Here is a 25,280-nt window from a genome sequence, read left to right on the forward strand (position 1 = left end):
AAGTTCACAGTGATTGGGGCAGACGTTTTGCTCGAGACCGTTAGAAAATATGTATTTTTACAGTTAAGGTGAAATCTTATAGTTAGTCGTTTTTATAATTAGAATATACTATTTGTAGAAGGCATAAGACATTTCAAGCCTTATTCAAACCCAGCAACTAAAAAAAGTCCCTTTTTTAAGGACCCTGTCTTTCAAAGAAAATCCAAATAACTTCAGATCTTTATTGTAAAGGGTTTAAATACTGTTTCCCATGCTTGTTCAATGAACCATAAACAATGAATGGACATGCACCTATGGAACGGTCGTTAAGACACTAACAGCTTACAGACGGTAGGCAATTAAGGTCACGGTTATGAAAACGTAGGACGCTAAAGAGGCCTTTCTACTGACTCTGAAAAACATCAAAAGAAAGATTCACAGGGTCCCTGCTCATCTGCGTGAATGTGCCTTAGGCATGCTGCAAGGAGGCATAAGGACTGCAGATGTGGCCAGGGCAATAAATTGCAATGTCCGTACTGTGAGATGCCTGAGACAGGACGGACAGCTGATCGTCCTCGCAGTGGCAGACCACGTGTAACAACACCTGTACAGGATCGGTACAGCCGAACATGACACCTGCGGGATAGGTATAGGATGGTAACAACAACTGACCGAGTTACACCAGGAACGCACAATCCCTCCATCAGTGCTTAGACTGTCTGCAATAGGCTGAGAGAGGCTGGGCTGAGGGCTTGTAGGCCTGTTGTAAAGGCAGGTCCTCACCAGACATCACCGGCAACAACATCGCCTATGGGCACAAACCCACCTTCGCTGGACCAGTCAGGACTGGCAAAAAGTGCTCTTCATTGACAAGTCGCAGTTTTATCTGATGGTCGGATTCGTGTTTATCATTACATTTACATTACATTTACGTCATTTAGCAGACGCTCTTATCCAGAGCGACTTACAAATTGGTGAATTCACCTTCTGACATCCAGTGGAACAGCCACTTTACAATAGTGCATCTAAATCATTAAGGGGGGGGGTGGTGAGAAGGATTACTTATCCTATCCTAGGTATTCCTTGAAGAGGTGGGGTTTCAGGTGTCTCCGGAAGGTGGTGATTGACTCCGCTGTCCTGGCGTCGTGAGGGAGTTTGTTCCACCATTGGGGGGCCAGAGCAGCGAACAGTTTTGACTGGGCTGAGCGGGAACTGTACTTCCTCAATGGTAGGGAGGCGAGCAGGCCAGAGGTGGATGAACGCAGTGCCCTTGCTTGGGTGTAGGGCCTGATCAGAGCCTGGAGGTACTGCGGTGCCGTTCCCCTCACAGCTCCGTAGGCAAGCACCATGGTCTTGTAGCGGATGCGAGCTTCAACTGGAAGCCAGTGGAGAGAGCGGAGGAGCGGGGTGACGTGAGAGAACTTGGGAAGGTTGAACACCAGACGGGCTGCGGCGTTCTGGATGAGTTGTAGGGGTTTAATGGCACAGGCAGGGAGCCCAGCCAACAGCGAGTTGGAATGAGCGTTACACTTGAAGCGGGATCGAGGTGGAGGGTCCGTCATGGTCTGGGGCAGTGCGTCACAGCATCATCGGACTGAGCTTGTCATTGCAGACAATCTCAACGCAGGCTCATCCTGACATGACCCTCCAGCATGACAATGCCACCACGCACAGAATGAGCTGTATGGCTGATTTCCTGCAAGACAGGAATGTCAGTGTTCTGCCATGGCCAGTGAAGAGCCCGGATCTCAATCCCATGTGAGCACGCCTGGGACCCGTTGGATCGGAGGGTGAGGACTAGGGCCATTCCCCCCAGAAATGTCCGGGAACCTGCAGGTGCCTTGGTGGAAGTGGGGTAACATCTGACAGTAAGAACTGGCAAATGTGCTGCAGTCCATGAGGAGGAGATGCACTGCAGCACTTAATGCAGCTGGTGGCCACCAGATACTGACTGTTACTTTTGATTTTGACCCCCCCCCCCCCCCTCCTTGTTCAGGGACACATTATTCCATTTCTGTTAGTCACATGTCTGTGGAACTTGTTCAGTTTGTCTGTTGAATCTTATGTTCATACAAAATGTGTAATTTATAGGTTTGCTGAGAATAAACTCAGTTGACAGTGAGAGGATTTATCTTTTTCCTGAGTTTACATTTATTTTCATATTTCTCCTTAAACTTCTTCAAAAGTGATTATACCTCAGCAATTTATAAAAACAAGGTGAGATTTGAACCTTTCTTGGAGTCTGCAGCATTACTAGTTATTGTTTATGGCCCTCCTGATAAATAATTACCTTTGGGGATTATGTAGATCACATTTAACTGGTTTAAGATATAAGGGGGATCATAGCTATATAGTTCTATATTGGACCCTATAATAATAATCATTATAAAATTGTATACCATTTGAGGTTCTTGACAATTGCAATTAATTACTTGGGAAAAGTCCTTAAGTCCTTGAATTTGACTTGCCGGTGTCTGTATAAACCCTGTTTTAAAGGTTGTATAGTCCTAAACCTAGGTTGTTGTATAGGTGGAGTTATGGGCCAATTTGCACATATTCACTTTCATTCGTAAGTACACATGTAGAACTTCATGAAAATCCGTGTTATTTTTGTTTCAAACCATTTTGAAATGTTGATCCCAATGTCACACTATTTATAGAAAGACCAAACGACACTAGTTCCTACACAGTGTTTTAAGAATGTACAAAGCGGTCATATCTGTGACGTTATCAAGCGTAAAGTTAATGTGTTCTTTCTGTCTGTCACACAGAGGGTGAAGACATCATGGATGACGACATGGATGAGGAGAATGTTCCGGCAGCCTTACCCACCGTGCCTCAACAAGCCATGAAACCCGAGTTGTACAAGACTGTGACCACCACTCCCATAACCCCCACCACCTCCATCCTCACCCAACACATCTCCAGCCAACACAAGGCCCAAACGTACCCCCACCCGCTGTCACCCTTGGCTGTCTCGGCTACATTCTCCACCCCAGCATCCAACATCATCACCACCACCCCTATCCAGGCACTCCTATCGCCTCACACACACATCGTAACCTCCCCTAGCACCCTCTTCCCGGCTCACACACACATGGTGACTGCCCACGCTCATACTCACATGGTAAAGGCCCCCAGCCTCCAGCCCACAGTCATTGCCCACGCCTCGGCTTCCCACGCCTCTGTCATCCAGGCCGTCAACCACGTCATCCAGGCTTCATCTGGAGGAGCCAAGCACATCACCCATCTAGCTCCCTCCTCCTCAGCCCCCATGCAGCTGGCCCCAGGACACCACCACCAGCCCATCGGAGACATCCCTATCCACCCTGTTACCCACCTGGGCCAGCACCATCTACCCACCATCTACCCCCAGTCTGTGGCTGTCACCCAGCCAGCCATGGTGGGCCACATCACCCATACTCTCGCCCAGGTCAATGGTACTGCCCCCAGCCAGGGCACAACCACCATCATGGGAAAGCAGACGGCAGTTGGTGCCCAGGTGGTGACGCATCACCAACAGCTGCTGAACCCTGTAACTATGGTGACCTTGCCTTCATTCCCCGTTAGCACTCTGAAGCTAGCCTGATCTCTGAACCAGGCCAGAGCCATCCTGAAGCTAGCCTGAGAACCAAGCTACATGAACAGGCCACACCCACCCCGAGGTGGTCAGAGTCAGGCTGAAGTCGGAGACAGACCTCCAGATCTGGAGACCATCGGCCTCAGAGCAGACCAGCCGGACAGGAACCAGCCCAGACTCCGAGCCCAGGGCGACTGAAGCAGGCCCAGAGTGAGGCAGGCACCAGGACTACTGTACTGACAAACAAATGTAAAAGCCTTCATACTGGACGCAAATCCTCATATTCACTGATGATTCTCAAACTGCGTTAATAACTAACCTGATGCATTACAGCTGTCAATAAGAAGTAACTCAGAACATTCCAAAAAGAAACTATATAAATGTACCATTTTTTAAAATATATCTTCATAATGGTTATGAGAGGTGAAAGACAGCCAATGTTGTTGTTGGGCTGAGTATGATGTCCAGGATGGTAATGTTGATATTGTATAGGATGCAGTGGAGAGAATCACTTGGAGGCATTCTATGTCTGGCCCTCCTCTGTGTTCATATCTACAGTAGCTAATAGTGCGAGACATCCAATGTCCAAGGCAGTCAGACCTGCATATTTTCATTCAGGACCGGTTTTTATATTTCTGGTACAGGGTCACGTATTCCACAGCCAAGAGTATTTACAAACCACACTGCTAATGACTGTGATGGTGCCACTATTTGCTATTATGAAAGCACCAAGGTTTTAGATTTAACTGAAGTCTACCACAGAGTCCAGGGCCTGTATTCACAAATCACCTGAATAGTTGTGCTGATCTAGGATCTGCCCGTCTAATCTCATTCATTACGATTTTAGTCTAAACTGATACTAGATAAGCACTCCTACTCTGAGACACTTTGTGGATACGGGCCTTGATGTGACCAGAAGGCAAAGCATCCAATTTCAGACCGCTGAATCGGGGTCAGAGAGACTGGCTCTCTGGCTGTGTGATTGGTAGGTGTTGGCACGTCAGCGTCAGCATGGGATCAGCGTGTGTGTGTGTGTGTGTGTGCGTGCGCGCTAACAACTAAGCGCCATAAAGGAGCACATTGAGGACATAATTGCTGGGACCTCCCCTTCCCACTACCCAGGCACATGGCTGTGAAGTGAAACCTAAAACACGGCCTGGCCGTTCTTCTCCCACTGCAGCGCTGTCATATTACTGCATGTTCCACAGGCTTCCCCTGCTGGTGGTAAACCACAACGGCATGTAAAATGGTCATTGAGTGTACTAGTTTGTAATAACATATATTGTGTGTGTGTGTGTGTGTGGCCCAAGCAGGAATCAAACCCAAATGCTGGCATTACCAGTTCAACCATGCACATCTGAAGCAGGTGATGTAAGTATAACTGTGAGGACTTTTCACAAAACTGAACGACCACTCAGTTTAGCACAGGAGTAAAACTACAATACTCAAGTGGCTACATATTACCACGATTTATATATATTTTTTACTAATGGCAGAGCAGGAGCCATAGCAGGCACAATCACTGTAAATTGTTCCTGGAGTATCTATGTATGTGTAATGAAGTAGCTATATAGTGAGGCATATCTTGTTTGTGTTGCTACAGTGATCTTGTTTAAGGCCTTCGGCAGTGTCACGGTAGACCATTGAAGTGAATGTGGCAGTTTGGGGTTAAACGGCATGGTCAGGCAGTCACCTATGACATTTTATCCTCTTTTTCCACCAACCATATGAATTATCTGGTATATCAATTCTTATCTAGATTCTCGTGTTGGCCGTCCACTGCACTATTACACGACCTGTGTAGCTGAGATTCAACTTTTAACTTCTAGCACTTTGATATGCTACTTAATAACCCCAATTAAAGCAAAACTGGTTTACAACTGTACATAGCACTCGCAAAGACAGCACGTGACTGTGTCCCTCTTCACTTAATCTGAATGGTTTTGTCTGTCTTTGGGAGGAAGAATGGACATGGTTGTCATAACATTTAAAAATATATATTTGATCAATCTTTGTATGGAATGGAACAGTATGTATGTACACATTCAATAATGGTTTTAGTGTATTTTAAAGATTTGCCTGTTTTTGCATGTAGATTGATGATTTTGGTTCATATGTAGATTTTTATGCCAGCAGTTTTCTGAGACCATGTACAGTACTGTATACCGCGGGAGAGCTTTCAGAGCCCTTTCCACAGCGTTTGTTTTCCCTATGGAGAAAGTGGAAGTTCTATATTGCCTGTACATTTTGGGCTGCGTTTAGATTTAATTGTCCATTATGTAAAAAGAGAAATCATTTAAATGCATAAGTGGAAAATGCTTAAGATACTTAATAAATCTTATTACATTTATAACTTCTTGCTTTGGTCAATTTATTTGATCTACATTTTTAGGGTGTGTGTAGGCTCGCTTAGCAACACTATCGCAATACAAAGTAGTAGAAAATGGCTAGAATGGAGAGACAAGATGTTACTTCCTTTTATTGTATTACAATTCATTGCATCCTTTCTCTTCCTCAATGACTTTATAAAGTGCTGGATTCAATCCGAGCGAGCTTTGTCCACAATGCACTTTTTCAGAGCCCACATTCACGGTAAACGCTGCATATGTTGGCTCAATGGGAAAATGCGTTTATTGGAGCGTTGCCAATCTGCGCTCAGATTGAATCCTGGCCAAAGTTATTTATTACATACATGTATTCAGAAAAAGTAGTATGACAACATTCTTATGAAACAATCTTATTTCCTACTTTTGTTCTAGTGTGATTTTGGACTGGGTCTGTAGGTGAATCTCTAAGCTTTTGATGGATCAGGATAGAACAGGTACATGAACAATGTTGCTTACAAAGAGAATGTGAAATAAAAATATTTTATTCTGATTATTTCAAATCAATTTTTCTGGCACTCATACTAATAACCCAAACAAATGTATATTTTTGTCTCATGACTTGTTCCTTGTGAATAAACTGACATTTGCACCTGAGGAAAATAAATACATATGCACAACTATTCATCTTCATGAAAAAGTGTTAAGTCAAAATTATTGGAAGGAAACACCTAAATGATAAGTAATTATAATTTCTCTTGCGTTGAGTGCATAATATATCTACTATAATAAAATCATCCACTCATACATATCTACTTAATGTACTTCAAAATAGAGGGTGCATACTTACTGTCCACAAACATAATCAAGAAAAATATCACCCATGAATGAAGGCCTGCTACATCAGGCACCTCTATTACAGACACTATACCCACAAACAACCTTACTGAAGTGACCCTGTCATTCTCTAGCCCCCTGACCTCTGGCAGAATAAGGGCCTTGTCCTGTCTGCTTGGTCCCCAGGCCAGCATCTCTTGGCTGGCACATAGTTAGCTCAAGGCTTCTATTTTCTCCTCTTGGGTCATGTTCAGTGAAAAAAAAAAATAATATTAAACGTTAAATGGGGAGTTAATGCTGGAACTTGTCCATTTGAGCCAGGATTTAGTCAGTTCGCAGGTTTTGCAATGTTCTCTGCTTTCGCAGAGATCCCATCACAAACGCATATGTCAGCTTAATCTGAAATTGCCTTTAAAAGTCGCAACGTCTAATGGGATTGTATCTCAGTCTAAGAACTCATTTTCACTGCAAAACGTTTTACTACGACCTGAGGACGAACCTGCAAGTCAACAATATTCCAGCAAACTCTCAAACTATCATTAGATATCAGAACTGTAAGTAGTGGGTTTCCTTTAAGTAAAATACAAGAATGAACAACCCATGGTTGAGCATGCTGGAATTGGGAGCGTGAAGGACATTAGTTAGCCCTATTAACATACATTTGTCAAAAAAACACCCAGCAGTACTTCAGTAACATTTGTTGAAATTAAAAATAAAAATGTTGAAAAAGACTTATTCCACGCTATTCTGTGTAGCAATGCAAATAAAAGCAATAACAAGTGATAGATGCAACCCCGTAACAAAAACATTTACAAATGTAACATTGTAGTAAAAAAAAGTATCACATTTTTATCTGTATGACCATCTATAGTATTGACCTTTTAAGAAAAATGCTCTTGGGAAAAAATTGTGCATGACAAAACTGTTTTTGGGCAGGCCAACCTCCTTCCCAACAGACCTTGTCTAGGGTGGTTAAGACCACACAACTACATTTGTTATGAGACTTTCAAACACCTAGCAGAGGGACAGGACAACGCACTCCCTACAGTCTACCCCTTAACCAATGTCAGGGTTAGAGTTCACTAAGGAGAAACATCAAGGAACATTGAAGTGTTAGCAATGAACTGGAAGGCAAAAAGTTCTTGAGAACACCACAGGTAAACGATGAGTGGAAAGAGGGCAGGCAGGACCCGGCCGTAACCCTTTAAGGACAAGCAGGTGGTTAGGTCGGTGCTGTCCGGCCCGGTGTTGTGCTCCAGCAATGGCACTCGAAAGGAGTGCCTGTTGTTACTGTTAGAGTTTCCACAACAGGTGTGGAGACACAGGACTTCCATGTTGTTGGAAGAGAAGGCAAATTCTCTCCATGCCACCTCCTGTCTGAATACCTCATGCCTGGTCGTGGATCAGTCTCTGATAGTGAGGGTTATTGACTAAATGAGGAGTGGTGGCTGTTGGGGTTGGATGAGCTGGAGTTGACAATGTTTGTGGACTAGAGTAGAGTGGTTCTAGGGGTGCCCACCCTAGTAGTGGAAAGAGGGGGCCTGCATTTACAGAGGGGCAGGGGTTCTAGTAGTAGCCTGGGTTAATAGGCCTCCTTCTGCGTGTGCATCTGTTCCTGGATCTTTGTGAGCATCTCTTGCATTCGCCGCAACTGTGGAGAAAAGAGACGAGGCCACTGTCAGTCAGTCATGAAGCAAAACACAAAAACACAGAATGAAGTAGGGACAGGGGAGATGCTCACAGGCTTTAGGAACTCTCATACCAATAACCAAGCGCTATCCAATCACAACAAAGCCAGCTATGTGACAACAGATAAATAGGATTCCCCATACCAGTCTACTCTCACCAGACTATCAGATTATTAAGTCATATTGATGGATTCCTATAATGCTAAACACTACTTCTGCATTTGCAGAAATCTGACACAGATCTGATTGTCTCAGAACACTACACATGTGGAAGTAGTGATTGTCTACATTTCATGACTGCAATGTAGGTGGCCTGGAACGCAACCATTACTTCCACATGACTGCACCAATAACCAAGCCCTATCCAAATCACAACTAAGCCAGCAGTGCTGACAGACAACCGATCGATACCATTTGCCACCCCAGTCTATTCTGACTTTAGACCATGTGACCTGATGATGATGACGGATGCGTGTGTATTCAGTCATGTATACAGTTCTAGTCTAATGAGTGAAAGACAGGCTGAAGGTGGCCTGGAACATGACCATTACTTCTACATCACTGCACCAATGACCCTATCCAATGACTAACAAGCCAGCGGAGGACAACTGATTGATACAATTTGCCACCCCATTCTACTCTGTCTGGAGACCATGTGACTGGTGACTGTGTGTGTGTTCAGTCAGGTATACACATTAATTTCTATAATTGCTACACACAGAGCCTAATAATTCAATACTGTGATATGAAGTATAAGTGTGAAAGATATGGCACTTGCAGAAATACTATTATTTGCCCGTCATAGCATCCCCCCCAATCCCACAAACATATCAAAATAGGATGAAATTAAGGTGACAGTTTTGTGTTTCCAACGTTTTAATAATGGGAAGGGTTACATACCAAAAATGAGGAAATAGCAGAAAATAATGTAATGTTTTTAATGGCTCATGTCATTCAGGGGGGAACCTAGCTTGAGATGCACAAGCTTAACTTTATTTTTGAGTAAATTATGTATTGATATCAATGGAAGATCTGCACCAAAACTCAAGCTGCACAAGTGGGTTTCAGGGTAGGCTTCATGCATCAGATTTAAACCCCAGGTGAGGGTATATTGTTAAGGTTCTTTAAAGTTATCAGCTTGTAATCAGAAAATATATACAGTACCCGTCAAAAGTTTGGACAAGCCTACTCATTCAAGGGTTTTTCTTTATTTGTACTATTTCCTACATTTTAGAATAATAGTGAAGACATCAAAACTATTAAATAAAACATATGGAATCATGTAGTAACCAAAAACTATTAAACAAATCAAAATATGTAATATTTTAGATTCTTCAAAGCAGCCAGCCTTTGCCTTTGACAGCTTTGCACATTCTTGGCATTTTCTCAACCAGCTTCACCTGGAATGCTTTTCCAACAGTCTTGAAGGAGTTCCCACATATTCTAAGCACTTGTTCGGTGTTTTTCCTTCACTTTGCAGTCCAACTCATCCCAAACCATCTCAATTGGGTTAAGATCAGGTGATTGTGGAGGCCAGGTCATCTGATGCAGCACTACATATGTGTTATTTCATAGTTTTCATGTCTTCACTATTATTCTACAATGTAGAAAATAGTAAAAATAAAAACCCTTGATTGAGACGGTGTCCAAACTTTTGACTGGTACTGTATATAAATAATATAAATAACTATATGAAATTGGCACGATGGTGCTTTTGGACAGGGACAGACTCAAACAGGGAGAAGAGAACCACACGAGAACTTCTTTCCATTTACGACACTACTCTACCCAGGCAGCGTGACCTGGCATATTATATTCTACTGCCAGACCTGGGTTCAAATAGTTTTTGAATATAAAACATTATTTGTACCCAGATCTAATCATCTCTTACAGGTCATGTGCACCTCATGGCTGGGTGCTGTTTTAGGGGTGCTGCTGTAGGGACCAACTGTCACCCTTCACCCTTCCTCAGACCAGAATTAGCACAACTGACTGGGGTCCTCAGGGGCACCTGCATGTAATAATGGAATGTATATAAAATATGATTGACAGCCTGGAGGACTCAAGAGGCCTCAGGTTCAGGCCCTGGGTCTAGGCCTGGGTCAGAGTGGGGTTCTAGGGGTCGGTCTGAGTGCTCATCGTGACTGTGCTCTTGCTCTGGTTCATGCTCCGAGTGTCCTCGTTGTACCTCTTCATCTTTCTCTCGGATCAGCTTCTCCGTCTCGGTGTCTGTGGTACTTGGTATCACAGGGATGGGGAAGTCTGTGCCGCTCTCCCTGGTCAGTTTACTACGGGAGTAGAGTGGAGAAAGACAATATGGTTGACAGTATGTGGGTGTATATTTTGTTAGAGTTTGTGACTATACAGTACCAGTCAAAAGTTAGAACACCTACTCATTCAAGTGTTTTTCTTTATATTACAGAATAATAGTGAAGACAACAAAACTATGGAATAACACATATGGAATTATGTAGTAACCAAAAAAGCACTAAACAAATCAAAATATATTTTAGATTCTTCAAAGTAGCCACCCTTTACCTTGACAGCTTTGCACATTCTTGGCATTCTCTCAACCAGCTTCACCTGGAATGCTTTTCCAACAGTCTTAAAGGAGATCCTTTAAGTGCTGAGCACTTGTTGGCTGCTTTTCCTTCACTCCACGTTTAACTCATCCCAAACCATCTCAATTGGGTTGAGGTCGGGTGATTGTGGAGGCCAGGTCATCTGATTCAGCACTACATCACTCTCCTTCTTGGTCAAATAGCCCTTACACAGACTGAAGTTGTGTTGAGTTATTGTTCTGTTTAAAAGCACCAAGCACAAACCACATGGGATGGCGTATTGCTGCAGAATGCTGTGGTAGCCATGCTGGTCAAGTGTGCCTTGAATTCTAAATAAATCCATCACAGACCGTGTCACCAGCAAAGCACCCCCACACCTCCTCCTCCATGCTTCATGGTGGGAACCACACATGCGGAGATCATCCGTTCACTTACTCTGCGTCTCACAAAGACACGGCGGTTGGAACCAAAAATCTCACATTTAGACTCATCAGACCAAAGGACAGATTTCCACCGGTCTAATGTCCTTTGCTGGTGTATTTCTTGGCCTAAGCGAGTCTCTCCCTCTTATTGGTGTCCTTTAGTAGTGGTTTATTTGAAGCAATTTGACCATGAAGGCCTGATTCACAGAGTCTCCTCTAAACAGTTGATGTTGCGATGGGTCTGTTACTTGAACTCTGTGAAGCATTTATTTGGGCTGTAATTTCTGAGGCTGGTAACTCTAACAAACGTATCCTCTGCAGCAGAGGTAACTGGGTCTTCCTTTCTTGTGGTGGTCCTCATGAAAGTCAGTTTCATCACAGCGCTTGATGGTTTTTGTGACTGCACTTGAAGAAACTTTCGAAGTTCTTGAAATTTTCCGCACTGACTGAGCTTCAGGTCTTAAAGCCATCATGGACTGTCATTTCTCTTTGCTTATTTGAGCTGTTCTTGCCATAATATAGACTTAGCCCTATTTGGTAAAAGACTATCTTCTCTACACCTCCCTACCTTGTCACAACACAACTGATTGACTTTTAAGGAGGAAAGAAATTCCAAATGAACTTTTAACAAGGCACACCTGTTAATTGAAATGCATTCCAGGTGACTACCTCATGAAGCTGGTTGAGAGAATGCCAAGAGTGTGCAAAGCTGTCATCACGGCAAAGTGTGACTACTTTGAAGAATCTCAAAAGTGTTTGTTTAACACTTTTTTGGTTACTACATGATTCCATATGTGTTATTTCATAGTTTTGATGTCTTCACTATTATTCTACAATGTAGAAAATAGTAAAAAATAAAGAAAACCCTGGAATGAGTATGTGTCCAAACTTTTGACTGGTAATGTATGTTACTGTGAATTGTAGTTGAGCTACATTATGTTTGTATATGATGAGTAACAATACATGCAGTATTAAGATACCTGATCCAAGCTATAAACAACACGAGCTACAGTGAGTGAGATACTGGTCTGTGTGTGTGTCCATACTTGCGGTTGCGTTCTTTCACCACCATGCGGGTCATGCTCTGGATGCAGTGAGCCCTGTAGTTCTCATAGTGGGTCTCCCGTGTCACATCCTTCAGGTCCTGCATGTGTGTCCTCACCAACATGTTCCTCAGCTTCACAAAGTCACAGTGTGCCGAGTTCTCCACTGTCAAAAGTAACAGTGTGTGCGTTGTTAGGACAGTGGTTTTTCCTAAACCTTTCATGGCCACATCCCGGATTCAAACCCAACCCTAACCTGAACCTCAACCACAACCCTAACCCTAGCTTCATGTCCACATCCCAGTACAACCCTAACCCCAGCTTCATGTCCACATTCCAGTACAACCCTAACCCTAGCTTCATGTCCACATCCCAGTACAACCCTAACCCCAGCTTCATGTCCACATCCCAGTACAACCCTAACCCCAGCTTCATGTCCACATTCCAGTACAACCCTAAACCTAGCTTCATGTCCACATCCCAGTACAACCCTAACCCCAGCTTCATGTCCACATCCCAGTACAACCCTAACCCTAGCTTCATGTCCACAGCCCAGTACAACCCTAACCCTAGCTTCATGTCCACATCCCAGTACAACCCTAACCCTAGCTTCATGTCCACATCCCAGTACAACCCTAACCCTAGCTTCATGTCCACAGCCCAGTACAACCCTAACCCTAGCTTCATGTTCACATCCCAGTACAACCCTAACCCCAGCTTCATGTCCACATCCCAGTACAACCCTAACCCCAGCTTCATGTCCACATCCCATTACAACCCTAGCTTCATGTCCACATCCCCGTACAACCCTAACCCCAGCTTCATGTCCACATCCCATTACAACCCTAGCTTCATGTTCACATCCCAGTACAACCCTAGCTTCATGTCCACATCCCAGTACAACCCTAACCCCAGCTTCATGTCCACATCCCATTACAACCCTAACCCCAGCTTCATGTTCACATCCCAGTACAACCCCAGCTTCATGTCCACATCCCAGTACAACCCTAACCCCAGCTTCATGTCCACATCCCATTACAACCCTAGCTTCATGTTCACATCCCAGTACAACCCCAGCTTCATGTCCACATCCCAGTACAACCCTAGCTTCATGTCCACATCCCAGTACAACCCTAACCCTAGCTTCATGTCCACATCCCAGTACAACCCTAACCCTAGCTTCATGTCCACATCCCAGTACAACCCTAACCCCAGCTTCATGTTCACATCCCAGTACAACCCTAACCCCAGCTTCATGTCCACATCCCAGTACGACCCTAACCCCAGCTTCATGTTCACATCCCAGTACAACCCTTGCTTCATGTCCACATCCCAGTACAACCCTAACCCCAGCTTCACATCCACATCCCAGTACAACCCTAGCTTCATGTCCACATCCCAAAACAACCCCAGCTTCATGTCCACATCCCAGTACAACCCTAACCCTAGCTTCATGTCCACATCCCAGTACAACCCTAACCCCAGCTTCATGTTCACATCCCAGTACAACCCTAACCCTAACTTCATGTCCACAGCCCAGTACAACCCTAACCCTAGCTTCATGTTCACATCCCAGTACAACCCTAACCCTAGCTTCATGTCCACAGCCCAGTACAACCCCAGCTTCACGTCCACATCCCAGTACAACCCTAGCTTCATGTCCACATCCCAGTACAACCCCAGCTTCATGTCCACATCCCAGTACAACCCTAACCCTAGCTTCATGTCCACATCCCAGTACAACCCTAACCCTAGCTTCATGTCCACATCCCAGTACGACCCTAACCCCAGCTTCATGTCCACATCCCAGTACAACCCTAACCCCAGCTTCATGTTCACATCCCAGTACAACCCCAGCTTCATGTCCACATCCCAGTACAACCCTAGCTTCATGTCCACATCCCAGTACAACCCTAACCCCAGCTTCATGTCCACATCCCAGTACAACCCTAACCATAGCTTCATGTCCACATCCCAGTACGACCCTAACCCTAGCTTCACGTCCACAGCCCAGTACAACCCTAACCCTAGCTTCATGTCCACATCCCAGTACAACCCTAACCCCAGCTTCATGTCCACATCCCAGTACAACCCTAACCCCAGCTTCATGTCCACATCCCAGTACAACCCTAACCCTAGCTTCATGTCCACATCCCAGTACGACCCTAACCCCAGCTTCATGTCCACATCCCAGTACAACCCTAACCCCAGCTTCATGTCCACAGCCCAGTACAACCCTAACCCCAGCTTCATGTCCACATCCCAGTACAACCCTAACCCCAGCTTCATGTCCACAGCCCAGTACAACCCTAACCCTAGCTTCATGTCCACAGCCCAGTACAACCCTAACCCTAGCTTCATGTCCACATCCCAGTACAACCCTAACCCTAGCTTCATGTCCACATCCCAGTACGACCCTAACCCTAGCTTCATGTCCACATCCCAGTACAACCCTAACCCTAGCTTCATGTCCACATCCCAGTACAACCCTAACCCTAGCTTCATGTCCACATTCCAGTACAACCCTAACCCCAGCTTCATGTCCACATCCCAGTGCAACCCTAACCCCAGCTTCATGTCCACATCCCAGTACAACCCGAACCCTAGCTTCATGTCCACATCCCAGTACAACCCTAACCCTAGCTTCATGTCCACATCCCAGTACAACCCTAACCCTACCTTCATGTCCACATCCCAGTACAACCCTAACCCCAGCTTCATGTCCACATCCCAGTACAACCCTAACCGCAGCTTCATGTCCACATCCCAGTACAACCCTAACCCTAGCTTCACGTCCACATCCCAGTACAACCCTAACCCCAGCTTCATGTCCACATCCCAGTACAACCCTAGCTTCATGTCCACATCCCAGTACAACCCTAGCTTCATGTCCACATCCCAGTACAACCCTAGCTTCATGTCCACATCCCAGTACAACCCTAACCCCAGCTTCATGTCCACATCCCAGTACAACCCTAACCCTAGCTTCATGTCCACATCCCAGTACAACCCTAACCCTAGCTTCATGTCCACATCCCAGTACAACCCTAACCCTAGCTTCATGTCCACATCCCAGTACAACCCTAACCCCAGCTTCATGTTCACATCCCAGTACAACCCTAGCTTCATGTCCACATCCCAGTACAACCCTAACCCCAGCTTCATGTTCACATCCCAGTACAACCCTAGCTTCATGTCCACAGCCCAGTACAACCCTAACCCCAGCTTCATGTCCACATCCCAGTACAACCCTAACCCTAGCTTCATGTCCACATCCCAGTACAACCCTAACCCCAGCTTCATGTCCACAGCCCAGTACAACCCTAACCCCAGCTTCATGTCCACATCCCAGTACAACCCTAACCCTAGCTTCATGTCCACATCCCAGTACAACCCTAACCCCAGCTTCACGTCCACATCCCAGTACAACCCTAACCCCAGCTTCATGTCCACATCCCAGTACAACCCCAGCTTCATGTCCACATCCCAGTACAACCCTAACCCTAGCTTCATGTCCACATCCCAGTACAACCCTAACCCCAGCTTCACGTCCACATCCCAGTACAACCCTAACCCCAGCTTCATGTCCACATCCCAGTACAACCCCAGCTTCATGTCCACATCCCAGTACAACCCCAGCTTCATGTCCACATCCCAGTACAACCCTAACCCTAGCTTCATGTCCACAGCCCAGTACAACCCTAACCCCAGCTTCATGTCCACATCCCAGTACAACCCTAACCCTAGCTTCATGTCCACATCCCAGTACAACCCTAACCCCAGCTTCATGTCCACAGCCCAGTACAACCCTAACCCCAGCTTCATGTCCACATCCCAGTACAACCCTAACCCTAGCTTCATGTCCACATCCCAGTACAACCCTAACCCCAGCTTCACGTCCACATCCCAGTACAACCCTAACCCCAGCTTCATGTCCACATCCCAGTACAACCGCAGCTTCATGTCCACATCCCAGTACAACCCCAGCTTCATGTCCACATCCCAGTACAACCCTAACCCTAGCTTCATGTCCACATCCCAGTACAACCCTAACCCCAGCTTCATGTCCACATTCCAGTACAACCCTAACCCTAGCTTCATGTCCACATCCCAGTACAACCCTAACCCCAGCTTCATGTCCACATCCCAGTACAACCCTAACCCCAGCTTCATGTCCACATTCCAGTACAACCCTAAACCTAGCTTCATGTCCACATCCCAGTACAACCCTAACCCCAGCTTCATGTCCACATCCCAGTACAACCCTAACCCTAGCTTCATGTCCACAGCCCAGTACAACCCTAACCCTAGCTTCATGTCCACATCCCAGTACAACCCTAACCCTAGCTTCATGTCCACATCCCAGTACAACCCTAACCCTAGCTTCATGTCCACAGCCCAGTACAACCCTAACCCTAGCTTCATGTTCACATCCCAGTACAACCCTAAACCCAGCTTCATGTCCACATCCCAGTACAACCCTAACCCCAGCTTCATGTCCACATCCCATTACAACCCTAGCTTCATGTCCACATCCCAGTACAACCCTAACCCCAGCTTCATGTCCACATCCCAGTACAACCCTAGCTTCATGTTCACATCCCAGTACAACCCTAGCTTCATGTTCACATCCCAGTACAACCCTAACCCCAGCTTCATGTCCACATCCCATTACAACCCTAACCCCAGCTTCATGTTCACATCCCAGTACAACCCCAGCTTCATGTCCACATCCCAGAACAACCCTAACCCCAGCTTCATGTCCACATCCCATTACAACCCTAGCTTCATGTTCACATCCCAGTACAACCCCAGCTTCATGTCCACATCCCAGTACAACCCTAACCCTAGCTTCATGTCCACATCCCAGTACAACCCTAACCCCAGCTTCATGTTCACATCCCAGTACAACCCTAACCCCAGCTTCATGTCCACATCCCAGTACGACCCTAACCCCAGCTTCATGTTCACATCCCAGTACAACCCTTGCTTCATGTCCACATCCCAGTACAACCCTAACCCCAGCTTCACATCCACATCCCAGTACAACCCTAGCTTCATGTCCACATCCCAAAACAACCCCAGCTTCATGTCCACATCCCAGTACAACCCTAACCCTAGCTTCATGTCCACATCCCAGTACAACCCTAACCCCAGCTTCATGTTCACATCCCAGTACAACCCTAACCCTAGCTTCATGTCCACAGCCCAGTACAACCCAAACCCTAGCTTCATGTTCACATCCCAGTACAACCCTAACCCTAGCTTCATGTCCACAGCCCAGTACAACCCCAACCCTAGCTTCATGTCCACATCCCAGTACAACCCTAACCCCAGCTTCATGTTCACATCCCAGTACAACCCCAGCTTCACGTCCACATCCCAGTACAACCCCAGCTTCATGTCCACATCCCAGTACAACCCTAACCCTAGCTTCATGTCCACATCCCAGTACAACCCTAACCCTAGCTTCATGTCCACATCCCAGTACGACCCTAACCCCAGCTTCATGTCCACATCCCAGTACAACCCTAACCCCAGCTTCATGTTCACATCCCAGTACAACCCCAGCTTCATGTCCACATCCCAGTACAACCCTAGCTTCATGTCCACATCCCAGTACAACCCTAACCCCAGCTTCATGTCCACATCCCAGTACAACCCTAACCCTAGCTTCATGTCCACATCCCAGTACGACCCTAACCCTAGCTTCACGTCCACAGCCCAGTACAACCCTAACCCTAGCTTCATGTCCACATCCCAGTACAACCCTAACCCCAGCTTCATGTCCACATCCCAGTACAACCCTAACCCCAGCTTCATGTCCACATCCCAGTACAACCCTAACCCTAGCTTCATGTCCACATCCCAGTACGACCCTAACCCCAGCTTCATGTCCACATCCCAGTACAACCCTAACCCCAGCTTCATGTCCACAGCCCAGTACAACCCTAACCCCAGCTTCATGTCCACATCCCAGTACAACCCTAACCCCAGCTTCATGTCCACAGCCCAGTACAACCCTAACCCTAGCTTCATGTCCACAGCCCAGTACAACCCTAACCCTAGCTTCATGTCCACATCCCAGTACAACCCTAACCCTAGCTTCATGTCCACATCCCAGTACGACCCTAACCCTAGCTTCATGTCCACAGCCCAGTACAACCCTAACCCTAGCTTCATGTCCACATCCCAGTGCAACCCTAACCCCAGCTTCATGTCCACATCCCAGTACAACCCGAACCCTAGCTTCATGTCCACATCCCAGTACAACACTAACCCTAGCTTCATGTCCACATCCCAGTACAACCCTAACCCCAGCTTCATGTCCACATCCCAGTACAACCCTAACCCTAGCTTCATGTCCACATCCCAGTACAACCCTAACCCCAGCTTCATGTCCACATCCCAGTACAACCCTAACCGCAGCTTCATGTCCACATCCCAGTACAACCCTAACCCTAGCTTCATGTCCACATCCCAGTACAACCCTAACCCCAGCTTCATGTCCACATCCCAGTACAACCCTAGCTTCATGTCCACATCCCAGTACAACCCTAGCTTCATGTCCACATCCCAGTACAACCCTAGCTTCATGTCCACATCCCAGTACAACCCTAACCCCAGCTTCATGTCCACATCCCAGTACAACCCTAACCCTAGCTTCATGTCCACATCCCAGTACAACCCTAACCCTAGCTTCATGTCCACATCCCAGTACAACCCTAACCCTAGCTTCATGTCCACATCCCAGTACAACCCTAACCCCAGCTTCATGTTCACATCCCAGTACAACCCTAGCTTCATGTCCACATCCCAGTACAACCCTAACCCCAGCTTCATGTTCACATCCCAGTACAACCCTAGCTTCATGTCCACAGCCCAGTACAACCCTAACCCCAGCTTCATGTCCACATCCCAGTACAACCCTAACCCTAGCTTCATGTCCACATCCCAGTACAACCCTAACCCCAGCTTCATGTCCACAGCCCAGTACAACCCTAACCCCAGCTTCATGTCCACATCCCAGTACAACCCTAACCCTAGCTTCATTTCCACATCCCAGTACAACCCTAACCCCAGCTTCACGTCCACATCCCAGTACAACCCTAACCCCAGCTTCATGTCCACATCCCAGTACAACCCCAGCTTCATGTCCACATCCCAGTACAACCCCAGCTTCATGTCCACATCCCAGTACAACCCTAACCCTAGCTTCATGTCCACATCCCAGTACAACCCTAACCCCAGCTTCATGTCCACATCCCAGTACAACCCTAACCCCAGCTTCATGTTCACATCCCAGTACAACCCTAACCCCAGCTTCATGTCCACATCCCAGTACAACCCTAACCCTAGCTTCATGTCCACATCCCAGTACAACTCTAACCCCAGCTTCATGTCCACATCCCAGTGCAACCCTAACCCCAGCTTCATGTCCACATCCCAGTACAACCCTAGCTTCATATCCACATCCCAGTACAACCCTAACCCTAGCTTCATGTCCACATCCCAGTACAACCCTAACCCTAGCTTCATGTCCACATCCCAGTACGACCCTAACCCTAGCTTCATGTCCACATCCCAGTACAACCCTAACCCTAGCTTCATGTCCACATCCCAGTACAACCCTAACCCTAGCTAACCCTAGCTTAATGTCCACATCCCAGTACGACCCTAACCCTAGCTTCATGTCCACATCCCAGTACGACCCTAACCCTAGCTTCATGTCCACATCCCAGTACAACCCTAACCCCAGCTTCATGTCCACATCCCAGTACAACCCCAGCTTCATGTCCACATCCCAGTACAACCCTAACCCTAGCTTCATGTCCACATCCCAGTACAACCCCAGCTTCATGTCCACATCCCAGTACAACCCTAAACCTAGCTTCATGTCCACATCCCAGTACAACCCTAACCCCAGCTTCATGTCCACATCCCAGTACAACCCCAGCTTCATGTCCACATCCCAGTACAACCCTAAACCTAGCTTCATGTCCACATCCCAGTACGACCCTAACCCTAGCTGCATGTCCACATCCCAGTACAACCCCAGCTTCATGTCCACATCCCAGTATGACCCTAAACCTAGCTTCATGTCCACATCCCAGTACAACCCTAACCCCAGCTTCATGTCCACATCCCAGTACAGCCCTAACCCCAGCTTCATGTCCACATCCCAGTACGACCCTAACCCCAGCTTCATGTCCACATCCCAGTACAACCCTAACCCCAGCTTCATGTCCACATCCCAGTACAACCCTAACCCTAGCTTCATGTCCACATCCCAGTACAACCCTAACCCCTAGCTTCATGTCCACATCCCAGTACAACCCTAACCCCAGCTTCATGTCCACATCCCAGTACAACCCTAACCCCAGCTTCATGTTCACATCCCAGTACAACCCTAGCTTCATGTTCATGTCCACATCCCAGTACAACCCTAACCCCAGCTTCATGTCCACATCCCAGTACAACCCTAACCCCAGCTTCATGTTCACATCCCAGTACAACCCTAACCCCAGCTTCATGTCCACATCCCAGTACAACCCTAGCTTCATGTCCACATCCCAGTACAAACCTAACCCCAGCTTCATGTCCACATTCCAGTACAACCCTAACCCTAGCTTCATGTCCACATCCCATTACAACCCTAACCCTAGCTTCATGTCCACATCCCAGTACAACCCTAGCTTCATGTCCACATCCCAGTACAACCCTAACCCCAGCTTCATGTCCACATCCCAGTACAACCCTAACCCCAGCTTCATGTCCACATCCCAGTACAACCCTAACCCTAGCTTCATGTCCACATCCCAGTACAACCCTAACCCCAGCTTCACGTCCACATCCCAGTACAACGCTAACCCTAGCTTCATGTCCACATCCCAGTACAAGCCTAACCCCAGCTTCATGTCCACATCCCAGTACAACCCTAACCCCAGCTTCATGTCCACATCCCAGTACAACCCTAACCCCAGCTTCATGTTCACATCCCAGTACAACCCTAGCTTCATGTCCACATCCCAGTACAACCCTAACCCTAGCTTCATGTCCACATCCCAGTACAACCCTAACCCTAGCTTCATGTCCACATCCCAGTACGACCCTAACCCTAGCTTCATGTCCACATCCCAGTACAACCCTAACCCTAGCTTCATGTCCACATCCCAGTACAACCCTAACCCTAGCTTCATGTCCACATCCCAGTACAACCATAACCCTAGCTTCATGTCCACATCCCAGTACAACCCTAACCCTAGCTTCATGTCCACATCCCAGTACAACCCTAACCCTAGCTTCATGTCCACATCCCAGTACAACCCTAACCCCAGCTTCATGTCCACATCCCAGTACAACCCTAACCCCAGCTTCATGTCCACATCCCAGTACAACCCTAACCCTAGCCATGTCCACATCCCAGCTTCATGTCCACATCCCAGTACAACCCTAACCCCAGCTTCATGTCCACATCCCAGTACAACCCTAACCCTAGCTTCATGTCCACATCCCAGTACAACCCTAGCTTCATGTCCACATCCCAGTACAACCCTAGCTTCATGTCCCATCCCAGTACAACCCTAGCTTCATGTCCACATCCCAGTACAACCCTAACCCCAGCTTCATGTCCACATCCCAGTACAACCCTAACCCTAGCTTCATGTCCACATCCCAGTACAACCCTAACCCTAGCTTCATGTCCACATCCCAGTACAACCCTAACCCTAGCTTCATGTCCACATCCCAGTACAACCCTAACCCCAGCTTCATGTTCACATCCCAGTACAACCCTAGCTTCATGTCCACATCCCAGTACAACCCTAACCCCAGCTTCATGTTCACATCCCAGTACAACCCTAGCTTCATGTCCACAGCCCAGTACAACCCTAACCCCAGCTTCATGTCCACATCCCAGTACAACCCTAACCCTAGCTTCATGTCCACATCCCAGTACAACCCTAACCCCAGCTTCATGTCCACAGCCCAGTACAACCCTAACCCCAGCTTCATGTCCACATCCCAGTACAACCCTAACCCTAGCTTCATTTCCACATCCCAGTACAACCCTAACCCCAGCTTCACGTCCACATCCCAGTACAACCCCAGCTTCATGTCCACATCCCAGTACAACCCTAACCCTAGCTTCATGTCCACATCCCAGTACAACCCTAACCCCAGCTTCATGTCCACATCCCAGTACAACCCTAACCCCAGCTTCATGTTCACATCCCAGTACAACCCTAACCCCAGCTTCATGTCCACATCCCAGTACAACCCTAACCCTAGCTTCATGTCCACATCCCAGTACAACTCTAACCCCAGCTTCATGTCCACATCCCAGTGCAACCCTAACCCCAGCTTCATGTCCACATCCCAGTACAACCCTAGCTTCATATCCACATCCCAGTACAACCCTAACCCTAGCTTCATGTCCACATCCCAGTACAACCCTAACCCTAGCTTCATGTCCACATCCCAGTACGACCCTAACCCTAGCTTCATGTCCACATCCCAGTACAACCCTAACCCTAGCTTCATGTCCACATCCCAGTACAACCCTAACCCTAGCTTCATGTCCACATCCCAGTACGACCCTAACCCTAGCTTCATGTCCACATCCCAGTACGACCCTAACCCTAGCTTCATGTCCACATCCCAGTACAACCCTAACCCCAGCTTCATGTCCACATCCCAGTACAACCCCAGCTTCATGTCCACATCCCAGTACAACCCTAACCCTAGCTTCATGTCCACATCCCAGTACAACCCCAGCTTCATGTCCACATCCCAGTACAACCCTAAACCTAGCTTCATGTCCACATCCCAGTACAACCCTAACCCCAGCTTCATGTCCACATCCCAGTACAACCCCAGCTTCATGTCCACATCCCAGTACAACCCTAAACCTAGCTTCATGTCCACATCCCAGTACGACCCTAACCCTAGCTGCATGTCCACATCCCAGTACAACCCCAGCTTCATGTCCACATCCCAGTATGACCCTAAACCTAGCTTCATGTCCACATCCCAGTACAACCCTAACCCCAGCTTCATGTCCACATCCCAGTACAGCCCTAACCCCAGCTTCATGTCCACATCCCAGTACGACCCTAACCCCAGCTTCATGTCCACATCCCAGTACAACCCTAACCCCAGCTTCATGTCCACATCCCAGTACAACCCTAACCCTAGCTTCATGTCCACATCCCAGTACAACCCTAACCCCAGCTTCATGTCCACATCCCAGTACAACCCTAACCCCAGCTTCATGTCCACATCCCAGTACAACCCTAACCCCAGCTTCATGTTCACATCCCAGTACAACCCTAGCTTCATGTCCACATCCCAGTACAACCCTAACCCCAGCTTCATGTCCACATCCCAGTACAACCCTAACCCCAGCTTCATGTTCACATCCCAGTACAACCCTAACCCCAGCTTCATGTCCACATCCCAGTACAACCCTAGCTTCATGTCCACATCCCAGTACAACCCTAACCCCAGCTTCATGTCCACATTCCAGTACAACCCTAACCCTAGCTTCATGTCCACATCCCATTACAACCCTAACCCTAGCTTCATGTCCACATCCCAGTACAACCCTAGCTTCATGTCCACATCCCAGTACAACCCTAACCCCAGCTTCATGTCCACATCCCAGTACAACCCTAACCCCAGCTTCATGTCCACATCCCAGTACAACCCTAACCCTAGCTTCATGTCCACATCCCAGTACAACCCTAACCCCAGCTTCACGTCCACATCCCAGTACAACGCTAACCCTAGCTTCATGTCCACATCCCAGTACAAGCCTAACCCCAGCTTCATGTCCACATCCCAGTACAACCCTAACCACAGCTTCATGTCCACATCCCAGTACAACCCTAACCCCAGCTTCATGTTCACATCCCAGTACAACCCTAGCTTCATGTCCACATCCCAGTACAACCCTAACCCTAGCTTCATGTCCACATCCCAGTACAACCCTAACCCCAGCTTCATGTTCACATCCCAGTACAACCCTAGCTTCATGTCCACATCCCAGTACAACCCTAACCCCAGCTTCATGTCCACATCCCAGTACAACCCTAACCCTAGCTTCATGTCCACATCCCATTACAACCCTAACCCTAGCTTCATGTCCACATCCCAGTACAACCCTAGCTTCATGTCCACATCCCAGTACAACCCTAACCCCAGCTTCATGTCCACATCCCAGTACAACCCTAACCCCAGCTTCATGTCCACATCCCAGTACAACCCTAACCCTAGCTTCATGTCCACATCCCAGTACAACCCTAACCCCAGCTTCACGTCCACATCCCAGTACAACTCTAACCCCAGCTTCATGTCCACATCCCAGTGCAACCCTAACCCCAGCTTCATGTCCACATCCCAGTACAACCCTAGCTTCATATCCACATCCCAGTACAACCCTAACCCTAGCTTCATGTCCACATCCCAGTACAACCCTAACCCTAGCTTCATGTCCACATCCCAGTACGACCTAACCCTAGCTTCATGTCCACATCCCAGTACAACCCTAACCCTAGCTTCATGTCCACATCCCAGTACAACCCTAACCCTAGCTTCATGTCCACATCCCAGTACGACCCTAACCCTAGCTTCATGTCCACATCCCAGTACGACCCTAACCCTAGCTTCATGTCCACATCCCAGTACAACCCTAACCCCAGCTTCATGTCCACATCCCAGTACAACCCCAGCTTCATGTCCACATCCCAGTACAACCCTAACCCTAGCTTCATGTCCACATCCCAGTACAACCCCAGCTTCATGTCCACATCCCAGTACAACCCTAAACCTAGCTTCATGTCCACA

General features: G+C 47.4%; 1 protein-coding gene and 1 pseudogene across 2 annotated transcripts in view; one reads left to right on the top strand and one right to left on the bottom strand.

The window, feature by feature from the left end:
• The window catches only part of LOC135552875 (max-binding protein MNT-like), a 29,621-nt gene extending 23,709 nt beyond the window's left edge, over nt 1–5,912 (top strand). For both annotated transcript variants that reach the window (XM_064984797.1, XM_064984798.1), the window contains one exon: nt 2,751–5,912. In XM_064984797.1, coding sequence (XP_064840869.1) covers nt 2,751–3,568 — 818 coding nt within the window. In that variant the 3' untranslated portion in view covers nt 3,569–5,912. The remainder of the gene's footprint in view (nt 1–2,750) is intronic.
• A 498-nt stretch (nt 5,913–6,410) lies between these two features.
• LOC135552876 (septin-5-like) overlaps nt 6,411–25,280 on the bottom strand; it is a 45,313-nt pseudogene continuing 26,443 nt past the window's right edge.

This window comes from Oncorhynchus masou, chromosome 13, assembly GCF_036934945.1.
Source record: "Oncorhynchus masou masou isolate Uvic2021 chromosome 13, UVic_Omas_1.1, whole genome shotgun sequence".
NCBI classification, from domain to species: domain Eukaryota; kingdom Metazoa; phylum Chordata; class Actinopteri; order Salmoniformes; family Salmonidae; genus Oncorhynchus; species Oncorhynchus masou.